Source organism: Stegostoma tigrinum, chromosome 8 (assembly GCF_030684315.1).
Source record: "Stegostoma tigrinum isolate sSteTig4 chromosome 8, sSteTig4.hap1, whole genome shotgun sequence".
In the NCBI taxonomy this organism is placed as follows: Eukaryota; Metazoa; Chordata; class Chondrichthyes; order Orectolobiformes; family Stegostomatidae; genus Stegostoma; species Stegostoma tigrinum.
In genome coordinates this window covers 11,788,763-11,814,944 of record NC_081361.1, presented here as the reverse complement: position 1 = coordinate 11,814,944, position 26,182 = coordinate 11,788,763, and the positions used below count along the sequence as shown (strand labels likewise).

General features: G+C 39.9%; 1 protein-coding gene across 6 annotated transcripts in view; it reads left to right on the top strand.

Moving 5' to 3' along the window:
• Positions 1-26,182, top strand: part of ralgps2 (Ral GEF with PH domain and SH3 binding motif 2) — a 397,302-nt gene that overhangs the window by 136,461 nt on the left and 234,659 nt on the right. For all 6 annotated transcript variants that reach the window (XR_009446048.1, XM_059647739.1, XM_059647737.1 and 3 more), the window contains one exon: positions 18,869-18,952. Coding sequence is in view for 5 of the 6 variants with exons in the window: in XM_059647739.1 (XP_059503722.1) it covers positions 18,869-18,952 (84 nt within the window). In the remaining variant the exon portion in view is untranslated. The remainder of the gene's footprint in view (positions 1-18,868; positions 18,953-26,182) is intronic.

Genomic DNA, 26,182 nt, shown 5'->3' with positions numbered 1-26,182 from the left:
CACATTTCTGAAGGTTTGTTTAGGCCCATTAAAATTTCACTTGAAAAAATTGCTGATTGTTTTCTTTTGTGATACATATATTTCAAGGAAGTAGAAATCCTGTTAACTATGAAAATTTGAGGATTAGCGCTTACAATTTTTCATTCACTTAACTATTGTATGGTTTTACATTGATTTGGAAAAGCGATCTTTCGGATTGCAAGAACTTTTGTGATTGACTAAGGCTGAATTTCTAATATCTTGAATAATATATGCATATATCTTGACTTTTATTGTGAAATTTAAGTAGAGAGCTTGACAACACATTTAATTCTAATTTCATCATGATTAACTCAAAAGTTAAATATTTGTATTTTTGCAATTGAAATATAAAAGATGAAGTTGATTTTGTCTTAGATGGGACAACTTTTTTGAAGCCAGTATGTTTATTTGCAAATTCCTAAGTAATAACTTCTAAAGCAACAAAAACAAAGTTGTTGGAAAAGCTCAGCAGGTCTGACAGCATCTGTGGAGGAGAAAACAGAGTTAACGTTTCGGCTCCGGTGACTCTTACTCAGTTCTTTTGGTTTTTATTTTCTAACTTCTTAAGGTTATGCAAATTCTCTGGAAAGTTTGTTGAGTGATAGAGTTGGTAGTTATAAATTTCAAATTTATACATATCCTTTTTTAGTTAGCTGACAACAACTAAGCTCTTCTCAGAGCATTTTTTGTTTGATGGAAAGATGCATGTATTCTATAGGCCAAAAAGTATAACCTTTTCAACTGGATAAACACAGTTGGGCTATGTTAAACATCTTGTGTCAATTAATTAATTTTTGCTAAACTTATTTAATACATTTTTGCAATAATCTGCTGTTATTCATTTTCTTGAAGGCGTGACTAGGGAGTTTGGAAAATGTTTGCTTCTTGCTGGATGTGTTTCGAAGAGTTCATACCTCTAGTTATTCAAAATAAGGCAAAGCTTAGAAAAAATAGCCCGGGCATAATTCCAATTTATATATGCTTTTCCACCCTCAGTGTCCTCTAATTTTGCAAATCACTTTTTCTGCTTTGGGAATCAAATGAAAAGAAATACAGAAAGGAGTTCTTTAAAGCTTCTGCAATGAGGAAACAAGTTCTGAGGAAGCTCATATCTGATCTTGTTTGTGTGATCATTGAAATTTTAAACTTCGTGTGTGATGCAGTCATTTTACTTTGGGACCAGGTATTCTGAATTTGTAAAAATTGAAAGAATTGCAGATGCTGTAAATCAGGAACAAAAACAGAAGTTGCTGGAAAAGTTCAGCAGGTCTGGCAGCATCTGTGAAGACAAAAGTCAGAGTTCATGTTTTGAGTCAGGTGACCGTTCCTCAAGTTCTGAGGGAGGGTCACCGGACCGAAAACATTAACTCTGATTTTGTCTTCACAGATGCTGCCAGACTTGCTGAGCTTTTCCAGCAACTTCTGTTTTTGATTAGGGATTTGTATTAAGAACTTGTAAGTACAGAAGATTAGGGTTATTGGTCACTTTGATACCGATGACTGACAGTACCATTCTGAGCCAAGTTAATGATCACTAATTGGCTTGTTCATGATGTTAACTTGACTATTCCAAGTTTTAATCCAACTATATGTAAGTTTTGTACAAAATTATGTATAGGATGTCCATATTTTGATTTTTCAGTGATCAAAGTAATTGCTGCTGTTTGTTGGGTTATCATTCTTCCAAATTGAAACAGAAGCTGACTGGTTTTTAACTTTACTGTTGTTGGAAAGATATGAAGCGATAAAATCAAAAATGTTGTTGGAACTGTTATCAATATGAAAATTAGATTTACAGTGGTGCATGTGTGTGCGTGCCTCCCAGGTTTTTGGGCAGGCCATATGACTGAAAGGAAAATCTGCGAGTAAGTTGTTGTGTGTGGAATGGGCTCTCATACAATCTGAAATATTGACTTGGAATGACATTTGGTTGCTTATTTAGTGCTTTGACTGAATTGAAGTTGCCGCTGGTTTTGGAACATGTCGGTTATGAGTATGCTGCTGCTGAGTGTCTGAGATGAAGGGAGTGATTATTTGTCAATGCGGTGCCTATCAAGCTGGCTGTACATTTGGTCTTAGCTCATCATATAGTTATGATAATTGATATTGCTAAATTAATAACAACATTAAATGTTTAGTGTATATAATTGATGCACACAAAACAACATTGGGATCACCCTGCAACCACATTGGTACAACTAAACTGAAACATTTTAAATGAAACTGTTTAATGTTCTCCTTGATCTTACAAAGAAAAGTAATGGCCAAGAATCACTAAGTTGTATCTGGCTGCTCTGTAATCTGGTCCTGGAGTTAAAAAAACTGAGCTGCGATTAGTTTGCAGATTTTATAAAATTTTAAGTTTTATTCCATTATGGTCACTTTTGGAGTCCATAATGCCAATGAACAATGTCCAAAGGTTAGCTTAGATTAATGTATTTTTCCAGTTCAAAGAAAATGTCCATGTTTTGTGCTTTTATGCATTGATGCCGACTGGAAGTTTTATATCGGTACCTTTTATATTAGAATAAGCTTATTGAAATATTCATTAGCAAACTAATAGAAAGTATTTTCTGTTTTCTGGCAGCCTTAACATAATGACCATTGTATTCTGAGCCACCTTTTGCAAAGTACTTTTACATTTAGAAACTGAAAAGTATTATTCTACTTTAGTGTTGCTTGTATCCAATCCCAAATTATTTAAAGGAGTACACATTTCCAAGTTATACGACATAGTCATGTTGACCTGTCTTCTCCTGTTTGTGTTCTACTTCAAAATCTAAACATTGGCAAATATCAATCTATCCTAAGGAAAATTTTTAATGACTTGCCCTGAGACTTCGAGTTGCAACCACAGTGTGTGCCAGCACAGTTGCAGAATTTATCAGAATCTCTCAGTTGATGTGAAAAAATCCTTCAACACCATTTGACTACTTTCAGTCCTCAAGTTTTAGCTTCTCAATGCACAGAAGTGGCCCCAAATCAACTTATGAAGTACCTACTGATAAGTATTGGACAATTGATTATTACATGTAAGTGCTTGTCCAGTTCTAAAATGTATTTATCTTAGAAGGTTGAGAAAAAGATATTTGAGATTTACTGTTGGGTTGACACAATCTCTGAGTTTCAGAGTCATAATTATTAAGCGAATTGTGGTGCTGGCTATTCAAACATAACAACCATTTGTGATTGATTGTTGCATCGTATTTTACCAGAAGTCCCCACTGAAAATTGCCTCAGTGACTGTACTAGCATGGTAGCTGCTGATGATGGTAATTACAGTTGTTATGTAGCAGCATATATTCATTTTGGAAGATGGCATTTGCTTGTAATTGGATGCAATAGCTTGATCTCAGTCAGCAACTTTGTTCAGCATCAAACCTGCTGAGGTAGGTTGTTGACTTTTAAAAGCTATTTGCTAATTTCTTCAGTATTTACTAATCTTACTGTTGATTGACTTAGTTCCAATTGAAAGTACTGATTTTGTGTTCTCTTGATTCAAAGAAAGTAATTCTGGTCAGTGACTCAGCTATGAATTAAAACAATATTATTTTATTTGTTATGGCTGGAACTGTTTTGGTTTACTTCCGAGATTTATGTCAGATGTCTTAGTTTGATTTGCTGGATTTTCCCTTTAACATGGTGCAATTTTCACATTGTTCTTCAATTTTTTGGTTTCACCGCAACCATTTTTCAATTTTTGAATTGCAGTGCGCAAAAGTATATTCTGCCTCTTAATCTTAAGAAGTACTTTTAAAAAAATTCATTTTATGACAGCATTTATTTTTATATAACTGCCTCAGTCAGGAACTGTTTGTTAGCTTTTGGAAACTTCTACATTTTTGTCCAAAGCGCCCATTGTACTTCAGCCCCAAGGCAATATAAGCACTACTAACTCTGCTTATTAGCCATTTGTTTCACCAATCGTCTAAAGTTTCACTGTTAAGTTTAATGCTACTTGCTGTGTTGTAAAACGTTTTTGAGACCATCCTCCCCCATTAGAACATAGACCTGGCTGGCCACTTTCTGCACGTTTGGCTGAAAGTCTAGATTTGTAAGAAGATTTTCTCAGCCAGTTATCTGTTTTGACAACTGGGGTGAAGTGTTGCATTTGCTTGACTGAAACTTTTACGTGATTAGTTTTCTGTCTGTGATTGTTCTTGTAAATACCTTAATGTTTGTTTATATAATATTAAGCAATGTGAAGTATTTGAAATGTATCATTGAGATTTTTAATGATTTGTCTAATTGACCCTTTGATTGTGTTAGAGGAACAGCACTTTTTTAAGCAGGTGATTTGTGAATGTGTTTTTTTTTCTGATCAGTTCCATGTATGCCATTGTTAAAATGTGGCTCATTGTATCTGTACAAAGTTTATATGAGATGAAAGGGCATGGAAAGGTCAAGAATTGACATTGAGTGTATGATGGCGATGGAGCTGGGTTGAGGGCACGTTCGGACAGGAGAATGTGTGGACTACAGTGAAGGGATGTAAAGTCTAGAGGATTTAACCAACTTAAATACATATCTAATAAAGAACGGAGAATTGAGATGGAATAACAAGTTGTAGAGCCGGATGAACACAGCAGGTCAAGCAGCGTCATAGGAGCAGGAAAGCTGACATTTCGGGCCAAGACCCTTTCGAAAGAACGGTCTAGGCCCGAAACGTCAGCTTTCCTGCTCCTGTGATGCTGCTTGGCCAGCTGTATTCATCCAGCTCTATACCTTGTTATCTCAGATTCTCCAGTATCTGCAGTTCCTACCATCTCTGAGTTGAGATGGGACTTCCTTACAACCTTTTCTGGCTGCTGATACTGTGCTTCTGGGGGTGGTGGGCTTAACTCTCTGTCATATCCCCTGGAACAAAAACAATATCAGTTTGGTTTCTTTCTACTAAGGCAGGTCAGTGACCTGAGCTATTTGCCTCAGCAGCAAAAATCCAGCCTCCTGTGATCAAGTTCTAGAGTAGAGCTTGAATAAAACACTCTCTGACTTAAAGATGCCATTGGGAGCTTGACCAGCAACAAAGCTCTGAAGACAAAGAGAGTCACTGATGGATTGCTACCTGCTGTGAAAGTAAATAGATGCTGGTGAATGTCAGTTTTTATAGGTATTTCTATTATTGTGATCTCAGGCTGGCTGAGCTGTCTGTGCAGTCCGTGCAGCATTGGAGAGTTGACTGGCTCAGTTGGCTAGATGACTGATTTGTAATACACAATAATGCCAACAGCGTGGGTTCAGTTCCCACATCAGCTAAGGTTACCATGAGAGACTGTTTTTCTCCTCAACCTCTTCCCTTGCCTGAGGCATGGTGACCCTAATATTAAAACACCACCAGTCATGTCCCTCACTAACGAGAAAGGAGTCCTGTGGTCAGGAAACATTATTATGACTTTACCTTTACCGGGATTCTATGTGTGGAAACTGAAACAAAGTTAACATTTCAGGTTGATCTTTCTTTATTCCAGATGTCTAGCATCTGCAGTCTTCTTTTTAATAAGAATTGCATCACTGCCTGTACAGATGCAATTCTTATTAAAAAGAAGACTGCAGATGCTAGACATCTGAAATAAAGAAAGATCAACCTGAAATGTTAACTTTGTTTCAATTTCCACACATAGAATCATCGAGTTATACAACACAGAAACGGATGCCTCGGTCCAACTCGTCCATGCCGACCAGATATCCTAAGTTGATCTTGTCCCATTTGCCAGAATTTGGCCCATATTGTTGTAAACCCTTCCTATTCATGTGCCCATCCAGACGACTTTTAAATGATGTAATTGTACCAGCCTCCACCATTTCCTCTGGCAGCTCATTCCATGCACACACCATCCTCTGTGCAAAAGCATTGCTCCTCACCATCACCACTTATACACTTAATGGTCGGGCCCTGTGTGGCATAAGTCTGGCCCTGACCGTACCAAAATGCAACACCTCATATTTATCTAAATTAAACTACATCTGCCACTTCTTAACCCATTGGACCATCTGACCAAGCTCCCGTTATACTCTGAGATGACCTTCTTCACTGACCACTATACCACCGATTTTGGTGGCACCTGCAGACTTACTAACCATACCTTCTATGCCCACATCCAAATCATTTATATAAAAAAAAAGAAAAACAGTGGACCTAGAACCAATCCTTGCGGCACACCACTCGTCACAGACCTCCAGTCTGAGGAACAATCCTCTACCACCACACTCTCTCTCCTACCTTCAAGCCAATTTTGTATCCAGTTGGCTAGCTCTTCCTGGATTTCATGTGATCTAACCTTGCTAACCAGGCTACCATGCAGAACCTTGTTGAATGCCTTGCTGAAATAGGTATAAACATTCGCCAGTTTTCGTTGTCACTTCTTCAAAAAACTCAATCAAGTTAGTGAGACATGATTTACTATGCACAAAGCCCTGTTGAGTCATCCTCATCAGTCCTTGCCTTCCCAAATTTTGTGTCTCGTACTGAATAAGAAAATTTTCTTCTACACACTTAACAAATCCCTTTCCATCTAAGATAATAAAATGTGAGGCTGGATGAACACAGCAGGCCAAGCAGCATCTCAGGAGCACAAAAGCTGACGTTTCGGGCCTAGACCCTTCATCAGAGAGGGGGATGGGATGAGGGTTCTGGAATAAATAGGGAGAGAGGGGGAGGCCTTCTCAATTTCCTGCTAACTACTAGGGGCCTAAAATACAATCCCAATAAGGTGACCATTCAGTTCCACACATAAATGTTCTTCTAGGAATATCCCTCCGAAGTACAGCCGCAATTTTACCTTTAACCAAAAACACTACTCTTCCTTCTCTCTTGCTCTCCTTTCTATCCTTCCTGTAGCTACTATACCCTGGAATATTAAGCTGCCAGTCCTGCCCATCCTCGGTTACGTTTCTGTAATAGGTATAATATCAGTCCCATGTTCCCATCCTTGCCCTGAGTTCATTTGCCTTACCTGTCAGACCCCTTCCATTGAAGTAAACTCATTTTAATTATCAGTCTTATCTTGTTCTCTGTCCTGCTCCTGTCTGCCTTGGCTATTTAACTTGTACCTCCTCTCTACTATAATAGCCTCTGACTTACCTGGTGGGGACATGATGGCCTAGTGGTATTATTGCTGGGCTGTTAATTCAGAGACCCAAATAACATTCTGGGGACCAGGGTTCAAATCCTGCCTCGGCAGATGGTGGAATTTGAGCTCAGTAAAATATCTGGAATTAAGAATCCAATGATGACCACGAAACCATTGTCGATTGTTGGAAAAACCTATCTGGTTCACTAATGTCCTTTAGGTAAGGAAACCACCATTCTTACCTGGTCTGGCCTACATGTGACTCCAGACCTGCAGCAATGTAGTTGACTCTGAACTGCCCTCTGGGCAATTAGAGAATGGCAATAAATGCTGCCTGGCCAGCGACGCCCTCATCCCATTAATGAATTGAAAATAATCTCTCTTCTCACCACCACCACCACCTCCAGCACCCACCCAATGAGGAAATAGCCTCCTGGGTAGCACCTGCAATTCGCCCTGCCAGGATATTGGTCCCCGTACAATTCAGGTGCAGCCAGTCGTTTTTATACAAGTCACTTCTATCCCAAAAGAGTTCCCAATGATCCAAAATGTGAATCCCTGTCCCCTGCAGCAGATTTTCAGCTACGCATTCACCCGCCCTATCCTCTTTTTGTAGTCTCACTAGCATGTGGCATTGGGAGGACCTACTTTTTAACCTCCTGCCTAATTTCCTATGTTCTCTCTGCAGAACTCATCCCTTTCTCTTCATGTGCCTTTGGTACCAAAGTGTACAATGACCTTCTGCTGATCACTCTCTCCTTTTTAAAATATTGTGTACCCTCTCTGAAACATCCTTGACCCTAGCACCAGGGTCTTGCTGTCAGATGCAGGAACATCTGTTTGTGCCCCTGACTAGAGAGTCCCCTAAATCAGTCGATCGCTTGGAACCTGACGTACCCCTCATTACAGTAGAGCCAGTCTTGGTATCAGAAACCCTGCTATCAGCGCTATACTCCTTTGAGCAGCCAAGAGCCCTGACATTATTCAAAACAGCATACTTGTTTGAGATGGGGATAGCCCTGGGAGATTTCTGCACTACCTGCATACCTCTCCTACCTTTCCTAGCTATAACCCATTTACATGACTGTATCTGTACCTTCCTGAAACTGCCATCTATCACACTCCCTGGCTTCTTTACGTTCTTCATTGCCTCTAACTGCTGTGCTGATTGATCCATGTGATTCAATAGGATTTGCATCCAAACACACTTCCAGAAACATTGAAATTCTCCCTAATCTCCCACATTCGACAGGAAGAGCACATCATTCTACTAAAAGCCATCTCTGCACCTTAAACAATCTACAGTCCAGAATATACCAAAAAACAATCACAACACACTTTCTCAAAACTTACCACAGTCTTACAGTTCAAAAACATTGCTCTAGAATAACTTAAATTTTAAATGTAAAAGATAGGTATTAATTGAGACAGATCTCACTAAAACATAAAAAGAAACCTCACTCTAATCACTATTATAGATTTACAAAAAAAATTAAGATTTGTACTTTTTGGATAGGCAAATAGGGCGGTTCTTATACACTTAATGGTAAGGTCTTGGTGAGTGTTGCTGAACAAGAGACCTTGGAGTGCAGGTTCATAGTTCCTTGAGAGTGGAGTCACAGGTAGATAGGATAGTAAAGAATGCATTTGGTATGCTTGCCTTTATTGGTCAGTGCATTGAGTATAGGAGTTGGAAGGTTATGTTGTAGCTATACAGGATGCTTGGAATATTGCATGCAATTCTGGTCTTCCTCCTATAGAAGGATGTTGTGAAACTAGAAAGGGTTCAGGAAGTTTTATGCGAATGTTGATGAGGGTGGAGGGCTTGAGCTATAGGGAGAGGTTGAATAGACTGGGGCTATTTTCCCTGGAGTGTCAGAGTTTGAGGGTTGACCTTGGAGAGTTATAAAATCCTGAGAGGCATAGAGAGGGTAAATGGGCAAGATCCTTTCCCTGGGGTGCAGCAGTCCAAAACTAGAGGGCATTGGTTTAAGGTGAGATGGGTAAGATTTGAAAGGGACTTAGAAACAACCTTTTCATGCAGAGGGTGCTGCGTATCTAGAATGAGTTGCCTGAGGAAGTGGTGGAGGCTGGAACAATTTCAACATTTAAAAGGCATTTGGATGGGTAAATGAATAGAAAGGGTTCAGAGGAATATGGGTCAAATGCTGGCAAATGGGACTAGATTTATATAGGATATCTGGTCAGCGTGGACAATTTTGACCCAAGGGTCTGTTTCCATGCTGTATATTTCTACGACTCATAAATCTTAAAATCAAACATTTAATTAATAATCAGGCTTTGAAATCACTGATCACTCCCAGCTGCTATGTGTAGTTTTGATAATAAGGTCTCTCAAGGTCAGTTGCGAAATTGCACTGCTCTGTTTGTTTTCCTTTGGCCATCTCCAGAGATGTTTGTAATATTACAGTCAGTCACCTGTAAAAGTTCACTGCTTGATTCTTTTGACTTATTCTTGATCTCTAGAGCTGTTTTCCAACCTCACCTTGGAGTCACTCTCACGAAAAGTCATCTCCTGCTCTCTCTTTCCTCCCATTAAAAGTATTGCTGTTTTTGTATTGTCTTATAGTTCCGCAAACAATGTAAACTTATAAAAGTAGTAATTACTGCTGCACAAAAGTGAGGAAATTAGCTCCAGCACTGAAGAAACCTCACAAAAGGAGCACCTACAGCCCAGATTCTCTCCTGTCCACTATTTTGTTTTTCACAATCCACAGGATAGTGTTAAAATTCCAGTCTTTAAACTTGTTAATTATTTTGTTCATTTCTGTTGTTTCATGTTGTTACGAAAACAGTAATGTTCGTAATGTGGTTTTGTTGCAGAATATGCTGTTGGTTGATCTGACTGCAGTATGAACAGCATGAAAGAATAACCAGGTTTGAAGCTGTAACAGCTTCCATTGATAAGATATATTGGAGAATTAATGCATGCAGCATGTTTACTCTGACATGTTTCATTCTCAAGAATATTTACTTCATTTGTTATTGTTAATCACACAATATATGATGCTATCTAGACTATAATGAAAGCAGAAAATGCTGGAGAGACTTGACAGGTCTGGCAGCATCTATGAAAAACGAAACAACATGAATGTTCAGAGTTAGATATAACTCTTTTGTTAATGGCGAGACTTGTGGAGAGGGAATAATGATCAGCATTGCAGAATACAAATCTCAAAGCATAGGTTAATTGCTATCTCCTCAAATTTTGTTATTTTCTTTAAAGTAATTTCATTTTTTTTTAACTATTTGCAAGTACTGCATGAAATGGGGGAGACAGTGAGAGAAGGAGATGATAAGATGATGGAGTGAATGGGAGGGGAGATCGCAAAGTAAGGCAGGCAAATCTCATCAAATGCCTGAGTGTCATTCTAGTAAACAACTTTATGGACTATAATTATTAGAGAATAGTTTAATGCTGCTTCCCTTCTGAGCCCTAAAGGATTGTTTGCATTTTCAACAGAATGGGGGATGCCAGACTCATTTATTGCCTCAGTCTGTACCAGTTTGTAGTGCATTCAACTGACACCATTTTCTACTCCTGAGCTAACTACTCTATTTCAGGCTTTCCTACTCCCATCCCTATACTCTGCTCTTGGACCTCTGTTCCAGATGATCTTTGGGCAAGGCAATGGCAAATCTAATCTTTTATGATTTGCATGCTACTCATGCCTAGCTTGGATGATGAGCTTGAATTTTACACTTAGTAAGTAGCAACCAATAAAGAACATAAAAGCACTTGGCCAACTCTGAGAACATTGCCAGTCATTTACAAAAGGGGAATTATTAACATCCCTGAAAACTGTAAGTCCCACTGTGGCTTTGTACTTTGATGTTGTAAAGAAATTTTGAGTACGAATACAAACATTTTTAGTGCAGTTAAATTTTACATTTTGAACTAAAATTAATAGTGTGACTTAAATTAATGTTAATTTAGAATGCTTGGTATAATTTGGATTCCCAGAGATTTTGACTCCTACTTTGGAGGGTTAGATTCTGTGATTTTTGTCCTCTTCCATCCACATGAAAATTGTGTAAGTATGATTTTGGATTTAGTTCGTTCATTCCCAAAGCACCTGACCACAGAATTTAAAAGATTGTTCACAATTAAACTTAATAGTAAAGGGGAGACTCCATGGCTCAGTGGCTAACACTGCTGCCTCATAACACCAGGGACCTGGGTTCGATTGCACCCTTGGGCGACTGTCAGTGTGGAGTTTGCACATTCTCCATCTGTTTGTGTGGGTTTCCTCTGAGTGCTCCAGTTTCCTCCCACAGTCCAAAGATGAGCAGGCTAGATGGACTGGCAATGCTAAATTACCCATAGTGTTCAGGGATGTGTGGATTAAGTGGGTTATAAGGAGACGGGTCTGAGGGTCAGTGTGTACTTGTTGGGACGAAGGGCCTGTTTCCACACTGTAGGGATTCTATGAAAAATTATTTCTATTAAAAAAGTGTGAACTATGTTTCTGAGGCATTGTTTAATGCTGTACTCCAGTTTTGTGTACCCAAGAGACCCTCTTCTGAGTTAAATTGATGAGTGCTAACTATTTTATAGCTCTTCATAATGAATCCCTTCCATCCTTGACCACTGACTAGTATTTCAAAACAGTAGCTCTCACTTATTTCATTCCTTCTCAAGTCACTTGGGAATTTTGGTTTTTGAAACATTCTCTTCCAATTCTCCTCCACCTCATCAAAAAAAGTCCAAAATGGTGGTAGGCAAACTTAGAACAAATGATTGCGTTACTTGATACTTTGAGGGAGGTACAAAATGGGACATTTATATTTCTGTGGCCGTGGGTTTAAAAATGTGTGAGCCATAAGCAATATACATATCTATACTACTAGTTTTGTGTTGCCTGGTACATAAAAGTCTTTCAATTAATTCATAATTTTTGTATTTTACACGTTCCCATAAATTTGTATTGAAGTGACAATCTTTCTCAGTATTTTACACTTTGCTAATTGCCAAAAAGATGGTAGAAATTCAGCTTTATACAAGCTGGTATTCGTGTTGAATATGGAGAAATTTAATCTTATTTGCTGTTTAACAAACAGAGGAATTTTAGTTTTTAAATAACTCATTTATGTAACTATTGTAGTTCAACTATCCAAAGCTTCAAATGGTAAATTTTGGGGGAAAATAATGGCCGAGTGGTGTAATCACTGAACTGTTAATCCAGAGACTTAGGTAACATTATGGGGACGCAGGTTCAAATACTGCCACAGCATTTGGTGGAATTTGAATTCAATAAATATCTGGAATTAAGAGTCTAATGGTGACTGTAAATCCATTGTTGATTGTTGGAAAAACCCAACTGGTTCAGTAATGTCCTTTAGGGAAGGAGACTGCCATCCTTACCTAGTCTGGCCTACATGTGACTCCATACCCACAGCAATGTAGTTGACTCTGAACTGCACTCTGGGCAATTAGGGATGGGCAATAAATGCTGCCTGGCCAGCGATGCCCTCATCCTGTGAATGAACAAAAAAAAACAAAATTCACTTAGAGCACTGTTACAACTGAGATTGGAGGAGTACAGTATTTGCTTTTTTAGTCTCAGTCTTCCAATGGCCACAATAATGAATAAATTTAACAAGGTTAATCATACAGGTTAAGATATATATAATTGGCTGTATTGTGCTTAGTATTAGGTTCAGGTTAGCTTCGTTTGATAAGTAAATTCATAAACATTAAGTAAGCAATGAAAGAAAGTTTATTACAAAATTGAATGATCAGGGCACTTCCCTTAGAAATGAAAATAATGACTTATTTATTTTTTGAATTGAAACAGTTACAATGCATTGACACATTCTTTCTGACTACAAAGGGCTGCGGTTTAGTGTAGTTTTCAGTACCCACGAGTGCGGCACACTGTAGCTAACCGTGTCTAAATTGGTTGTCAGGTCACTTTTTTATACGCTTAGGGTTATTCAGCAATTGGTGACCAATTAAAAATTACATCTCATGTTGCCACTGTGATGTGAATTTAGCAAGCATGGGCTAATTGGGTATGGTCAGTATGTTGCTTGCTCCAGATAAATAATGGGGTATGCTGTATGATAAGATCTGTCAGTCTTAGGGATGATTGGCATGCATACCTGTTGTAACACCAGTACTGAAAATTATATGCCTCTAACTAAATTGTAATCTCTACCATATAAAATACACTTACAGCTGATTCAGCTATCCAACTTAATTTCCTAAAATTAAATCCAGTGAGGTTGTAGGTTGTAGACTTGCTTGCTGAGCTGGTGTGATTGGTTGCAGATGTTTTGTCACCCTGCTGGGTAACATCGTCAGTGTGCCTCCGGTGAAGCGTTGGTGTTCTGTCACACTTGTTATTTAAACTGGGGTGTTTGGCATTACTTTCACTTCTGGTTTTCAGTGGTTGGTATATCGGTCTGGTTCAATGTGTTTGTGGATGGAGTTCCAGTTGGAATGCCAGGCCTCCAGGAGTTCCCTGGCATGTCTCAGTTTGGCTTGTGTTATTGTGTTGGCCCAGTCGAATTTGTGACCTTCTTTGTCCTTGTGTAATGAGACCCGAGAATTGGTCATGCCTCTTGGTAGCTAGTTGGTGTTTGTGTTTCCCTGTAGTTAGTTTGGCCTATGTAATGTTTCTCACAGTCCTTGCATGGTTTTGTACATTATGTTAGTTTCATTGGTTGTGGGTATGGCAACCTTTGCGTTTGTCAGTAGTTGTCGCAGGGTGGTTGTTGGTTTGTGGGCTACCCTGATACCTAGGGCTCTGAGTAATCTGGTGGTTGTCTCTGATGTACGGTAGGGTGTCTGACCATGTTGTGTCTTGTTGTGGTCTGTGGTATTCATTCCTTATAAAAAAATCCATATAGCTGCTTTTATTCTGCTATGTGCAATCCTGAACTGCTCCATTGTGTTGTGTCTCATTCGAATAATGTCCTGAATCAGTTTCATTTGTGGGTGTCGGGATGGTTGCTGGTGTAATTAAGTACCTGGTCCATATGTGTGCTGTTTCTGTATTTGCTAGTCTGGAGTTCCCAGTTGTTCTTACAGTTCACTGTCTTGTATAGGAAGGGTAGTTGGTTATTGTTCTTTCCTCTTCTTCTTTTGCAAATTTTAGTCCGGTAAGGATGCTGTTTATGTGTTGGTGACTTAATTCTAGTCGAGTGCATTTGATAATTATGAAGGTGTCACTGTATATCGGACCCAGAGTTTGGGTTGTATAGTGGGAAGTGCTGTTAATTCTAATCTTTGCGTTACCACTTACGCAGTTAGTTCTGATATTAGGGGTCCCATGGGTGTTCTGTTGATTTATTTGAACATACAGCTATTGGAGGTGAAGTGGGTTATGAGGTACAGTCCCTGTTGATGCTGTTGTCGTCATGGGGTGCCTGCCTTCCTGATTCGTCCAGCTGTGTAGCAATTGTCTCTTTGGCTAGGTTTATGTTTATGAATGTAAATAGTGCTGTTATGTTGAAGGATATCATTATCTCTTTCTTGTCTATACTGGTGTCCTTGATGATGTTGAGGAATTCTTGGGAGGAGTGTATGGAATGTGTAGTGTTGTCAACTAAGTATTTTGGTTTCCAGTGTTGTTCTTTGGCTCGTCTCTATGTTGATGTGCCTTGTAGAGGGACGATAGGTCTGCAGGGGAACGCTGGATTGGGGAGTCCACAGAATTCGGGGTGTGTTGGGATCCCTCTGCTTCATTTTTTTGGTAGTCTGTCTTGCTGATATTTGGAGTTGGGTAATTTCTTCAGGGTTGTTTCGATCTGGTTCTCTTAACTGTGGTGTGGGTTTAATGTCCTCTGTTGGTAGGTGTCAGTATCTGCTAGTAGCTTTCTTGATGAATTGGGCTCTGTTAAGGATTACTGTCAGGCCTCCTTTGTCTGCCAGTAAAGGGCTTCCTTCTCTTCTGTGTTGAATATGTTCCACTTACCTATGCCGCTCAGTTTTGGGACTATCATCTGTCTGATGGTCTGTTCTATTTCCACCCTGAGTCAGTTGCTCTTCAGTGTCAATTCCAGTGCAGCCAGGATGTCAGTTTTTTTTTCTTGACATCTCTGCAGTTATAGTTCAATCTGTATACTTGGACAGCCTTCTCGGTGTCTGTCAGTTGTTGATCTGAGATGTTCTTGAACCATGTTCCTGTGTTGTCGTTGTGGGTGAGTTTGGATTGATTTTCCTGCAGGCCTAATCTTTTCTTTATTCTGGCCTTTTGTTGTTTTATGACGATGGCTTGTTCCAGTTTGGTTGTCCAGTCTTGGACGGTTGCGTTGGAGTATAAGGGTTTTTGATGTGCAATTTCCCGCTTGTATTTCTGAAGGTGGGTGTGGGCATCATTGATCATAACCTTTATCATTCTGTGGCTGTTCGGTGTAGCTGTTCTTCATGCTTGTGGATTTGTTGTTTGGTGGTTTATATTTTAAGCTTTGTGGTACTACCTGTTTTTTTGAGGCTTTTGTGTAGGAAGTATAGTTATTTGCAGGTTGCACATGGAAAGATGGCATTTGTCTCTCAAATGCGGGCCACTTTGAGGGTAATGCACCTATAGCTGTTTAAAGGTTTTGAGAAGATCTGTAGCTCTGGTTATGGATTATGATTATGGTTGTAGACTTGGTTGCTGAGCCAATGAGTTTGATTGCAGATGATTTGTCACCCTGCTGTGTAGTGTTTCCTGTGGTGAAGCATTGGTGTTCTGTCCCGCTTGTTATTTATACGCCTTGGTTTGCTGGGGTGTTTGGCATTACATCTGGTTTGGTTTTTCACTGATTTGTGTATCAGGTTCAATTTAGTGTGTTTGTTGATGGAGTTCTGATTGGGATGCCAGGCCTCCAGGAATTCCCTGATGTGTCTCTGTTTGTCTAGCTTGTGTTGTTATGGATGTGTTGTCCCAATCGAATTTGTGTCCTTCTTTCTGTGTACTGAGACATATAATATACAAAATACCATGCAAGGAATGTGAGAAACATTACATAGGTCAAACTGGAAGAAAACTGACAATAAAGGATACATGAAAATTACCAACTAGCTACCAAGAGACATGACCAATTCTCACTGGTCTCAGTACACACAGACAAAGAAGGACATGAATTTGACTGGGACAACACCTCCATAATAGCACAAGCCAAACAGAGTCATGTCAGGGAATTCCTGGAGGCCTGGCATTCCAACCAGAGCTCCATCAACAAACATATTGAACCGGACCTGATATGTAAATCACTGAAAAACAGAACTGGAAGTAATGCCAAACACCTCAGCAAACCGAAGCATATAAATAACAAGTGGGACAGAACTTCAACGCTTCACCAGAGACACACTGACAATGTTACCTAGCAGGGTGATGAAACGTGTTCAGTCAAACACACCAGCTTGGTGAGCAAGTCTACAACCGCATCCACAACTTGAGCTTCAAATCTTCACAAAAAATTTAAACTAAATTCAGTCACACACTTACCTCATAATATTTGAAATAAAATAAATGGATTAATGCACAGCATTTGAAGAGACATGATTGCAAGGCAATTAAAGCTATGAGCTAAATATTCAGGGGTATATGACTTTTGATTGGGTAAATAGGAAAGGTAGGGTGTTGGGGGCATCTTTTTTGGTATGGAACAGAAAAAGTGCAACAGCAAGAAATAATCTTGGATTGAATGATGTAGAACCCTTATGAATAGATTTAAGAAATAACAATAGAAAGGAAGGGAGACTGGTGGGAGCTGCTTGCCAGCCTCCTAATGAGTAGCTATATTGTGAAACAGAATAAATCAGGAGACAATGAGTGTGTCGAAAAAGACCGTGGTTTATTCATAGATGACTTTAATCTTTGTAGTCAAAGTTGTAGGGAAGCATGTTTTGAAGAAAAAATGGTGAACAGTGGCAGATGTTTAAGAAAATGGTTTTTGACGCACAGTAATGATATATCCCAGTGAGGGAGACGGATTCTAGGAAGGAGGTAAATAGATATTGTTAACCAAGGAAGTTAAGAATTCCTTTTGAATGGAAAGAAGAAGCATAGAATGTGGCCAAGATTAGTGGTAAACCTGAGAATTGGAAAAGTTCTAAAGCAAGAACAGAAGATGAGTATAAAAATGTGAGGAGGAAGAAAACAAACTGTGGTTAAACAAGCAACCAATATTAAAGTAAGAGCTCCTTCAAATATATAAAAAGGGCAAAGACCGGGTGGACAAAGTACAATAGCTGTTACTAGAGAAACAGTACTAAGGAAACTAATGGGGCTAAAGGGTGATATGTCCCCTGGACCTGATGGGGTTCATCCTACGAAGTAGCTATAGGGAGTGTGGGTGTATTGGTAGCAATCTTCCAAGAATCCTTAGATTCTGGAGTTGTTCAAGTTAAGAAAAAGCCAGTGTGACACCTTTCACGATGGTGCCTTTAACATGCCCTTCTTTTTCCTCAACCAAGGATTCTCGACCACTGTTGTCATTAACAGGGCCATTAGCTGTGACTGACACTTTGCTTGCACTTCAGCTATCAGCTCTTCCCCTGCCTTCCAGAGCAACAGCAGAGTTCCCCTTGTCCTCACATTCCAAACCACCTGTCTCCATGTTAAAAGAATCAACCCCTGCCATTTTTGCCCCCTCCTGTGGGATAGCATCATGAAATACAGCTTCCTCACCTCACCATTGTCAACATTCCACAGGGACCATTAGCTCTGGTCCACTCCATCACCCTTAACACTTCTCAATTCTGACTTGTTCAATTCCAGAAGGTGTCACATTTGCCTATTCATCACCTCCTTTCTCACTCTCCTATGCTACAGGCACACTTACCAGGTGAAGCAACACTTTTACTTGTACTTGTTTTAATTGGGTCTACTGTATTCGCTGTTCACAATGTGGATCCTGGGTCTCCTCCAGTGTCACAACACTGCCACACAAAAACTGGAGGAACAGCATCTCATTCTACCTTGAGAGCCTACAACCCAATGGTCACAATGTGGACTTTACTAGCTTCAAAATCTCCCCAACCCTGGCCTCATCACATGACCAACCCTCCCTCTCATCCCTGCCTCCTTGACCTGTCCGCCTTCTCTCCCACCTATTCGCTCCTCCCACCTCATTGACCAATCCCCACCACTACCTACCTGCACTCAGCTATCACCATCCCACCTACCTTCCCCAGCCTGACCAGCCCCTTTCTATTTATTTCAGAGCCCCCATTCACCTACCCCATATCTGAAGAAGGGTCCTGACCCAAAGTGTCAACTTTCCTGCTCCTCTGATGCTGCCTCGACTGCTGTGTTCTCCCATCTGCACACTTAACTTTTGATGGGTGTCTCGAGAATGAGACTGAGTGTTTTGGGCTGAGACAACTAAGGGCACAGTCAATAAATGCGATGCAATTGAAAGTTGCGATGCTTAGAAGGCAGCATTATGTGACTACATATTTTTCTGATGTTTGTGGAGCAAGAGGAAATTATAGAGATAGAATAGTGCATGGCAAAGGAGGGACTTGAAAACAAGTTTTAGTCGAAGACGCAGGGGTATTGCTTGATTTAGAGGTGATGTAGGTCAGTAATTTGAGCAACAATGTTTAAAAAGGGCTTGATGCATGGATCAATATGAGCTGCAGAATTTTGAATAAAATCAGGTTCTGAAACATGGAATGTTGAGGCCACTCTATGAAGGCTGTCAAGAGTGGATTGAGCTTTTGAATGTGCAAAAAAAAAGAACAACCATATTTGGCATTGGAAAGCCTGGTTAAACATTGATTAATCTTATTATAAGTTCAACAATTTGTTTTCCAGGAGCTGTCAAGTTGTGGCTGGAATAAAAAGGAAAAGCACAGTTCATCACCAAATGTCGTAGCCTTCACTAGGAGGTTTAATCATGTGAGTATTAATGGGAACTTCAGTCATGACATTGAAAAGGTGAAGTGTTTGTAAAATAGATTGCATTTGATAATCCAGTAAAAACAAATGGATTGAACTGAAAACTTAGCATAGCGTCTTGTGATTGATTAAAAATTTATGGTCCGTGTTGTCAGCTCTGAGACCCAAATAACTTCCCTTCCCCTTCTCTGCCAGTCAACTGCACATTTTGATAGCACAATAATGCTTTATCTGTGAAATATACTTGATGATCCTTTGATAGTTTATTGTAAATGATTAAACCATATCAGCTAAATAAAAACCTGAAGATCTGTGGATGCTGTAAATCAGGAACAAAAACAGAAGTCACTGGAAAAACTCAGCAGGTCAGGCAACATCTGTGAAGAAAACAGAGTTAATGTTTTGGGTCCGGTAACCCTTCCACAGAACTCTTGAACAGTTAAACTTCACAGGAGGCTCCACAGCACTGAGGATGCCACCTAGTATGGGGACGAAACGTCTGCTATCAAACCTCCCAACTTGGCAAACACACTAACATCTACAGCTAGACTATTAATCCTGAGACCCAGATAATATTCTGCGTGCTCATATTTGAATCATGCTATGGTAGAATTTGAATTCAGTAACAAAGTAATCTGGAATTAAGAGTTCAGTGATTACCATGAAACCATTGTCAATTGTTCAAAAAAAAAACCCACCTGGTTCACTAATTTCCTTTATAGAATTGAATCTGCCAGCCCTGGCTTACATGTGACTCCAGACCCACAGCATTGTGGCTGACTCTTTACTCTCCTTTGGGCAGTTAGGGATGGTTGGCAACAAATGCTTGTCTAGTCGGCAACAACCACATTCTGTAATTAAGGGGAAAAAAAAGTCACTTTCTTGCTCAATCACTTAATCATCTATATTTCTTTGCAGATTCCTCACATCCTTCTTATAGCTTACTTGTCCGCAGTGTTTTGTATCAATATACTCGCATATTGTTGCGCATTAGGCTGTCATAATTGTGGCCTTTCCTACAGATTTCTGAGACACTTCAAAAAGAAGAGGCAAAAAGTACCGTTAGTGTGGACTTAAAACAAAATCACCTCCGGGAAGAGGCGAACAGTGTACAAGAAGCTTGTCACCTGTTCACTCTCAAGGAACACTGTTAGAAACATGGAAGACAGTGTTTTGAGCTAGGGTTGTTGATGGTGTTGTGGGGAAGAGTGGAGCATGAAGGTATCTTCAGGATTTCTTTGCTTTAAACGGGTACAAACAGGGTATTGCTATACTTTTTTGGTAAAAATTGTGCTACGCAAGCCCTTTCTCAATTTTGAACAAAGGTATTAAATGGTAAGAAATTTTGGTGCTGCAGGACCATGGTATGAAAATACAGAGAATTATTTGATTTAATTTTATTCAATTTAATTGATGCAATCAGAGACATATTGGTCTGTGGTTTAAGATGTGAAGCCATCAGAAGACAGTACTGATAGAAAGTAACTTAGACTTAAAGCACTGGACATAGGTGACCAAGGAAGCTCAGCAGTTAGGCTTCAGCATGAAAGTTCACAAAATAGCAGCTGAGAGATGAGCATCAATGTAGACTCTAAACTGCCAGTGTGGAAAAGTGGGTAGCTTGGCTAGTGTAAAGAAGCTGCACACAGGAAGTGTGGCACAAAAGGCCACATTGAATGAGACTGACAATATAGATTGGCAAGCAGTGTTGATATCGTAATAGGATGATTTGGAACATAGATGAGAGAGTTTAAGTTGACTTCGGGCTTTTGGAGTGTAGAATGTGGGAGATCAGCCAGGAATGTGTTGGAATTGTAAAATCTACAGCGAGGAATGGCTTGATTGAGTTTTATTAATGATGAATTGAGATGAGGTGGTTACAGAGGAGGTGCTAGATGATCTCAATAATCATACATAATATATATGAAATTGGAAGCTCATCTGTGGAGATAAATGCGACGTGACGTTTCGGGGCAGAAAAGCTTACCATTGCCAGGGAGAGGCTTGGAGTTGGTAGTTAGGAAACAGTTTGGGTAGTGATCAAAATCAAGGACCTAAGTCTTCCCAGTATTTAATTAGAGGAATTATGTTCATTCAGTACTTAATGTCAGGTAAGCAATCTGCTAATTTTGCAACTGTGGAAGTATCAAGGGAGATTGTGGTGAGGTAGAGCTGAGTAGATCAGTATCCAGAGAATTAATATCAGTATGAAGAGTAGTGTTACTGTCTGAAATACCTGCACAGAGAACCCTCCCCAACCCTGACTCTGTATCAGGGAATATCAGGTTGAGCCTAGTGTGGAATCTTCTTCCCATCAATTCTGCTGGAGCTATGCCTTTCGTTGCATGAGGGGCTGTCCTACAATTTGCAGGGACCTATTGAGTGAAGCCGCAGGCTGTTGTTTCTTTTAAGTCTGCCTTTTACATTTAGACTGCACTGAACAGACTTTTGGGCAATGAATTGTATGGACCTGTCCGAACATGCGGAATGCCATTTGACTTTAGAAAATGCTTGAAATCCCTCCTGGTAAATGATGCCGCATTGTCCATGATCAATATATCTCGGAGTCAAGTGTAATGCAAACGATGCTTGCGGCTTTTCAATCATCAGCTCCAACAACTTTGAACAGGCGTCCACAATGACCAGGAGCATTGAGCCGATGAAAGGACTGACATTGTCGACATGTAACAGCGTCCAAGGTTTACCTTGATATTGCCTTGAATGTGGGTATGCCAGTGGTGGTAATTTTTGTCCTTGTTGGCAATTTTTGTACCTGTTGGCACTTTGGGCAGTGCCCCACCAACACAGCAATGTCGGCATCCAGTCTTGGCCACCAGACAACTTCATGCCAATATCTCCATTTTGGAAACCCCTGATGATGCTGGTGGAGTTCAGTTAGTATCTGGTGGTAATCTTTACTCTGTATAGCCACTCTTTCTCCCCATAATAATTTGCCAACTTCTACGGTGACCTTGTCTCCCAGCCCAGAAAGGTTTCAACCCTGATTGTGATGGCCCTTCTGTTTTCCCCCATTACCTCAAGCTGATTTAATTCTACCAGGACAGGACTTTTGGTGTCCACACTTGGATATTGCCAGTGGTGACTGGAACAATGACCAGAAAGTTTAAAACCAGAATGGGCTCTTCCAGGAGAGGCACCGCCAGTGGAATTTCCTCCACTGAAGTGGCTCAAGGCATCTACGTTAGCTACTTGGCCCCCGGACAGCCTTCTAACTTGAATTCACCGAGAATAAGGGCCCAAAGCTGAATTTGACCAGAAACTATGGTTGGCACCACCTTGTCTTTAAGCAGTCATAGCAGGGGTTTGTGGTCCGTAACTATGACGCATTCATATCTGTAAAGGTGTTTTCGTAATTTTCTCACACCAAAGATGACTGCCAAACCTTCCTTCTAAATCTGGGCATATTTGCATTCGGCATAAGCCAATGTCCGGGAAGCGTACGCTGTTGTCGTTCCTCTCCGTTGGGCCACCAGTGATCTAGCACTTTATCAATACCATATCAGAAGGTATTACATGCCAGCACCATGACCTCACTTTGGATCATAGTGGACCAATACTGTAGATGGCAATAGCTGCTTTTTCACTTTGCCAAAGCCTACTTCCTGGCTATGTGACCATTTCCAAGGCTGACCCTTTCTCAATAGCAGGTGTAAGGGTGATAAAAGGTGGAGGCTAGGTTACTTATGAACTTTCCATAACAATTCACTAATGCAAAGAAAGACTTAAGCTCCAGTACAGATGTGGGAACTGGGGCACCTTTGATCATTCACTTTAGCTTCCAACAGGTGTGATGTGTTTAAAGTTTGAGAAGATTTAGCTCAGGTTGCTGTTGAGATTGCAGACTTGCTTGTCGAACCGGCATGTTTGCAGACGTTTTGTCACCATGCAAAGTAACATCAGTGCGTCTCTGGTGAAACAGTGTTCCATCCCACTTGTTATTTATTTACCTTGGTTTGCTGGGGTGGTCGGTGTTACTTCCAGTTTTGTTCTTCAGTGGTTTGTGTAACGGTTCCGGTTCAGTGTGTGTTTGTTGGAGTTCCAGTTGGAATTCCAGGCCTCCAGGAATTCCCTGGCATGTCTGTTTGGTTTGTGCTATTATGGATATGTTGCCCCAGTTGAATTTGTGACCTTCTTTATCCATGTGTATTGAGACCAGTGAGAATTGCTTGTGTCTCTTGGTGTGATGTGGTTTTGTTGACTCTGTAACCCAACTTAGGGCACGTGGAACACATTTTTCCCTTCTCAGGCACATATCTGCCTGGGAGAAACATTTAAGCATTATGCCCAAGTCCTTCCAGTGCTCCTTATTGGTCTTCCTGATTAATAGCATGCCGTCAAATAGATGGTGAGCTGGGGTAGCCCATTTAAAATGTTGTCCATCATCCACTGGAAAAAGGGTGCAGGCTCGTGATATTCCAGATTGTAGTCTTGTATACAGGGGACTCTGAATCCCCAGTTTATATCTGTCAACTAGGGTTTCCTGATTGGCCCAGGTTAACTCCTCCAATCAAGGATCTTATAATCAATAAAATCTACCTGGTTCCAATCACTACATCTCCTACTGCTCTAAAAGCAAAGTAAAGTTGATGTTGGATATCTGAAATAAAAACAGAAGATACTAGAAATACTTATCAAGTCTAGCAGCATCTATGGAGATGAAATCAAAGTTAATGTTCAGGGACATGACCTTTTATCAGAATTTCTTAGCATTGCTTTCTTAGAGTTGTTTCTTTCACATTTGCTCTGTCATTCTATTTTTCCCCTTCTTATCAATTTCTCAGTCATCTATTGCTGATTGATAAAGTTCTCCCAATCTGAAGACAGTATTTTTGACAACAATGACAAATATACGTAAAATCTTGAACTAACATTTTTTCCTCTATGCCCAAAGTCTCTTTAATCAGACTGTCTGAAAGCCCATATTCCCATTTAAAATCTCAGTCACATTCACCCTTTACCTGGCAGAATGAGCAGAAGGTCACATGCTCCTTTTTACCTTTATAACAAACATCCCATTGAACCTCTGGAGTCAAATTCAGTGAATACAGAAATAACTGATTTTTGGTAAAGCTGTTTGAATTACACCCTGTTGTGATGTTTACCTCCACTCCCTAAATTGTGATTTGTTTGGAGAACCTTTTAAAAAATTTTTTTGCCACAGGTATGTTAAACGAGAAATCCAACAAAAAAGGTCTCAGCATTTTTTGTAGCTTGCAGTACAAGAACATAGGTGCAGGAGGACATTAAGCCCTTTGAACCTGTTACACCATTCTAATTTATGCCGCATAGTTCAATACCAATTCCCTAAGCTATTTACATACCCTTGAATGTTGTTGGTATCGAGAAATCTGTTTTGAATGTGCTCATTAACTGAACTTCCACAGCGCTCTGGATAGAAAATTCCAAAGATATACTGCTATTAGAGTGAAGCGATTCCTCCTGAGTTCAGTCCTAAATAGCTTATCCCTTAGACAATGTCCCCACAATCTAGCCAGAGGAAACACCCGTTTCTACTTCTATCCTGACTAACCTTTTTAAAATTTACAAGTTTCAGTGAGATCACAAGAGTTCTTATGGTGGGCAGAAGATCCTTCGGCCCATCATGTCCAGGTTGTTACTCCAAATGAGCACTTTAGTGCCACCCCTCGCCTTCTCCCCATAATGCTGAACACTGTTCCTTTTGAGAGAACTGTCTGATTCCCTTCTGGTTGCTTGAGTTGAACCTACCTCCACCGTACTCTCAGGCAGTGCATTCCAGACATAAATCACTCATTTGCATAGACAGGTTTTATCCCATATCACTGGGGTTTCTTTTGCTAATTACTTTAAATCTGTGCCTTCTTGATTTTGACACTTCGCCATCACCTCTTCATATCCTTTGTGTACGTATCCCTCCTGATTTTGAATACTTCTGTCAAATTTTAATTCTGCTTCCTTTTCTCTAAGGAAACCAGCCCTAATTTTTAAATCATTATAACCAATGCACCACATCCCTGAAACTGTTCTTGTTAAATCACCTGTTGTTCTAAACTCTAGAAAATGCAGGTTCTCTTTTCAGAAGACAGCTATACCACCTGAGGAAATAGTCTGGTGAGGTTGCACTTCATGAAAAACACTACCCTTCCTTGTTAAGGGAACCAAACCTCCGCTAAGTATTCCGGTTGTAGTCTCACCCATGTTTAGTACAACTGAATCAAGACATCTTTATTCATGTAATTTAGTTCACTTGTAGTAAAGGTCAACACACCATTTACCTTCCGAATCATTTGTTGCAGCTTCACTGGCTAGTTTTCTGTGACTTAGGAACAAGGACATCTATGTTCCTTTGGACACCATTTCAAAATTACTCACAATTTTACTGCTCTGCATCTTCTCCTGCAAAGTTGATAACCTCACAGATATCCTCAATATATGTGTTACAACTTGCTGGAATAGTGTGCTAGACTTCAAGCCTCCTATTCTTGGAGTTGTTGCAAAAGTTAGAGATTTTTTAAAAATAAATAGTCCTCAATTTACGTGATTTTTCAGACCAGGTTGATAGAAAGCAAGGACCAGGTTTCTGTACTGAGCAAGAATTGCTATTTATTACAAGTATAGCAAACCTTTTATTAACCAGCACCTATGGGACCAGGAATGTGCCAGTTGATCAGATATTCCAGATAATCAGAAGGTACGCATAGCTGCAGTAAAACCTGATCAAACGAAGCTTCAAGACATGAACATTCCTCAAAAAATCTATGTAAAAGCATCAACACACCTTCTAAAATCAATGTAAAAATACACTAAGTAATGGAAACATTTTGCAGAGGGTATACACATCACTGTTATACTTTATTTGCAGCATAATTATTTGGACATTGAGGTAGATCACAGTATTTCAGGTATAATTTTTGCTGGTTTATCAAGAGTGCTGGTTGATAAGTTGCCAGTTAAGGCAAAGTTTTCTGTAAGTAGACTGTAGCTACAGGAACGCTGATATAAACCATCAGCATATAACACTAATTAAAACTCTAAGATAGTGGGATAAGATACTGGTAATTTCTGAAGAAGGGTCCAGACCCAAAACGTCAGCTTTCCTGCTCCTCTGATACTGCTTGGCCTGCTGTGTTCATCCAGCTCTATATAACTTGTTATCTCATAGTTAAAACTAATCTCCTTATGAACTACTACTCACACACATGGATGAACGGACAGGGTAAAAGAAGTTGT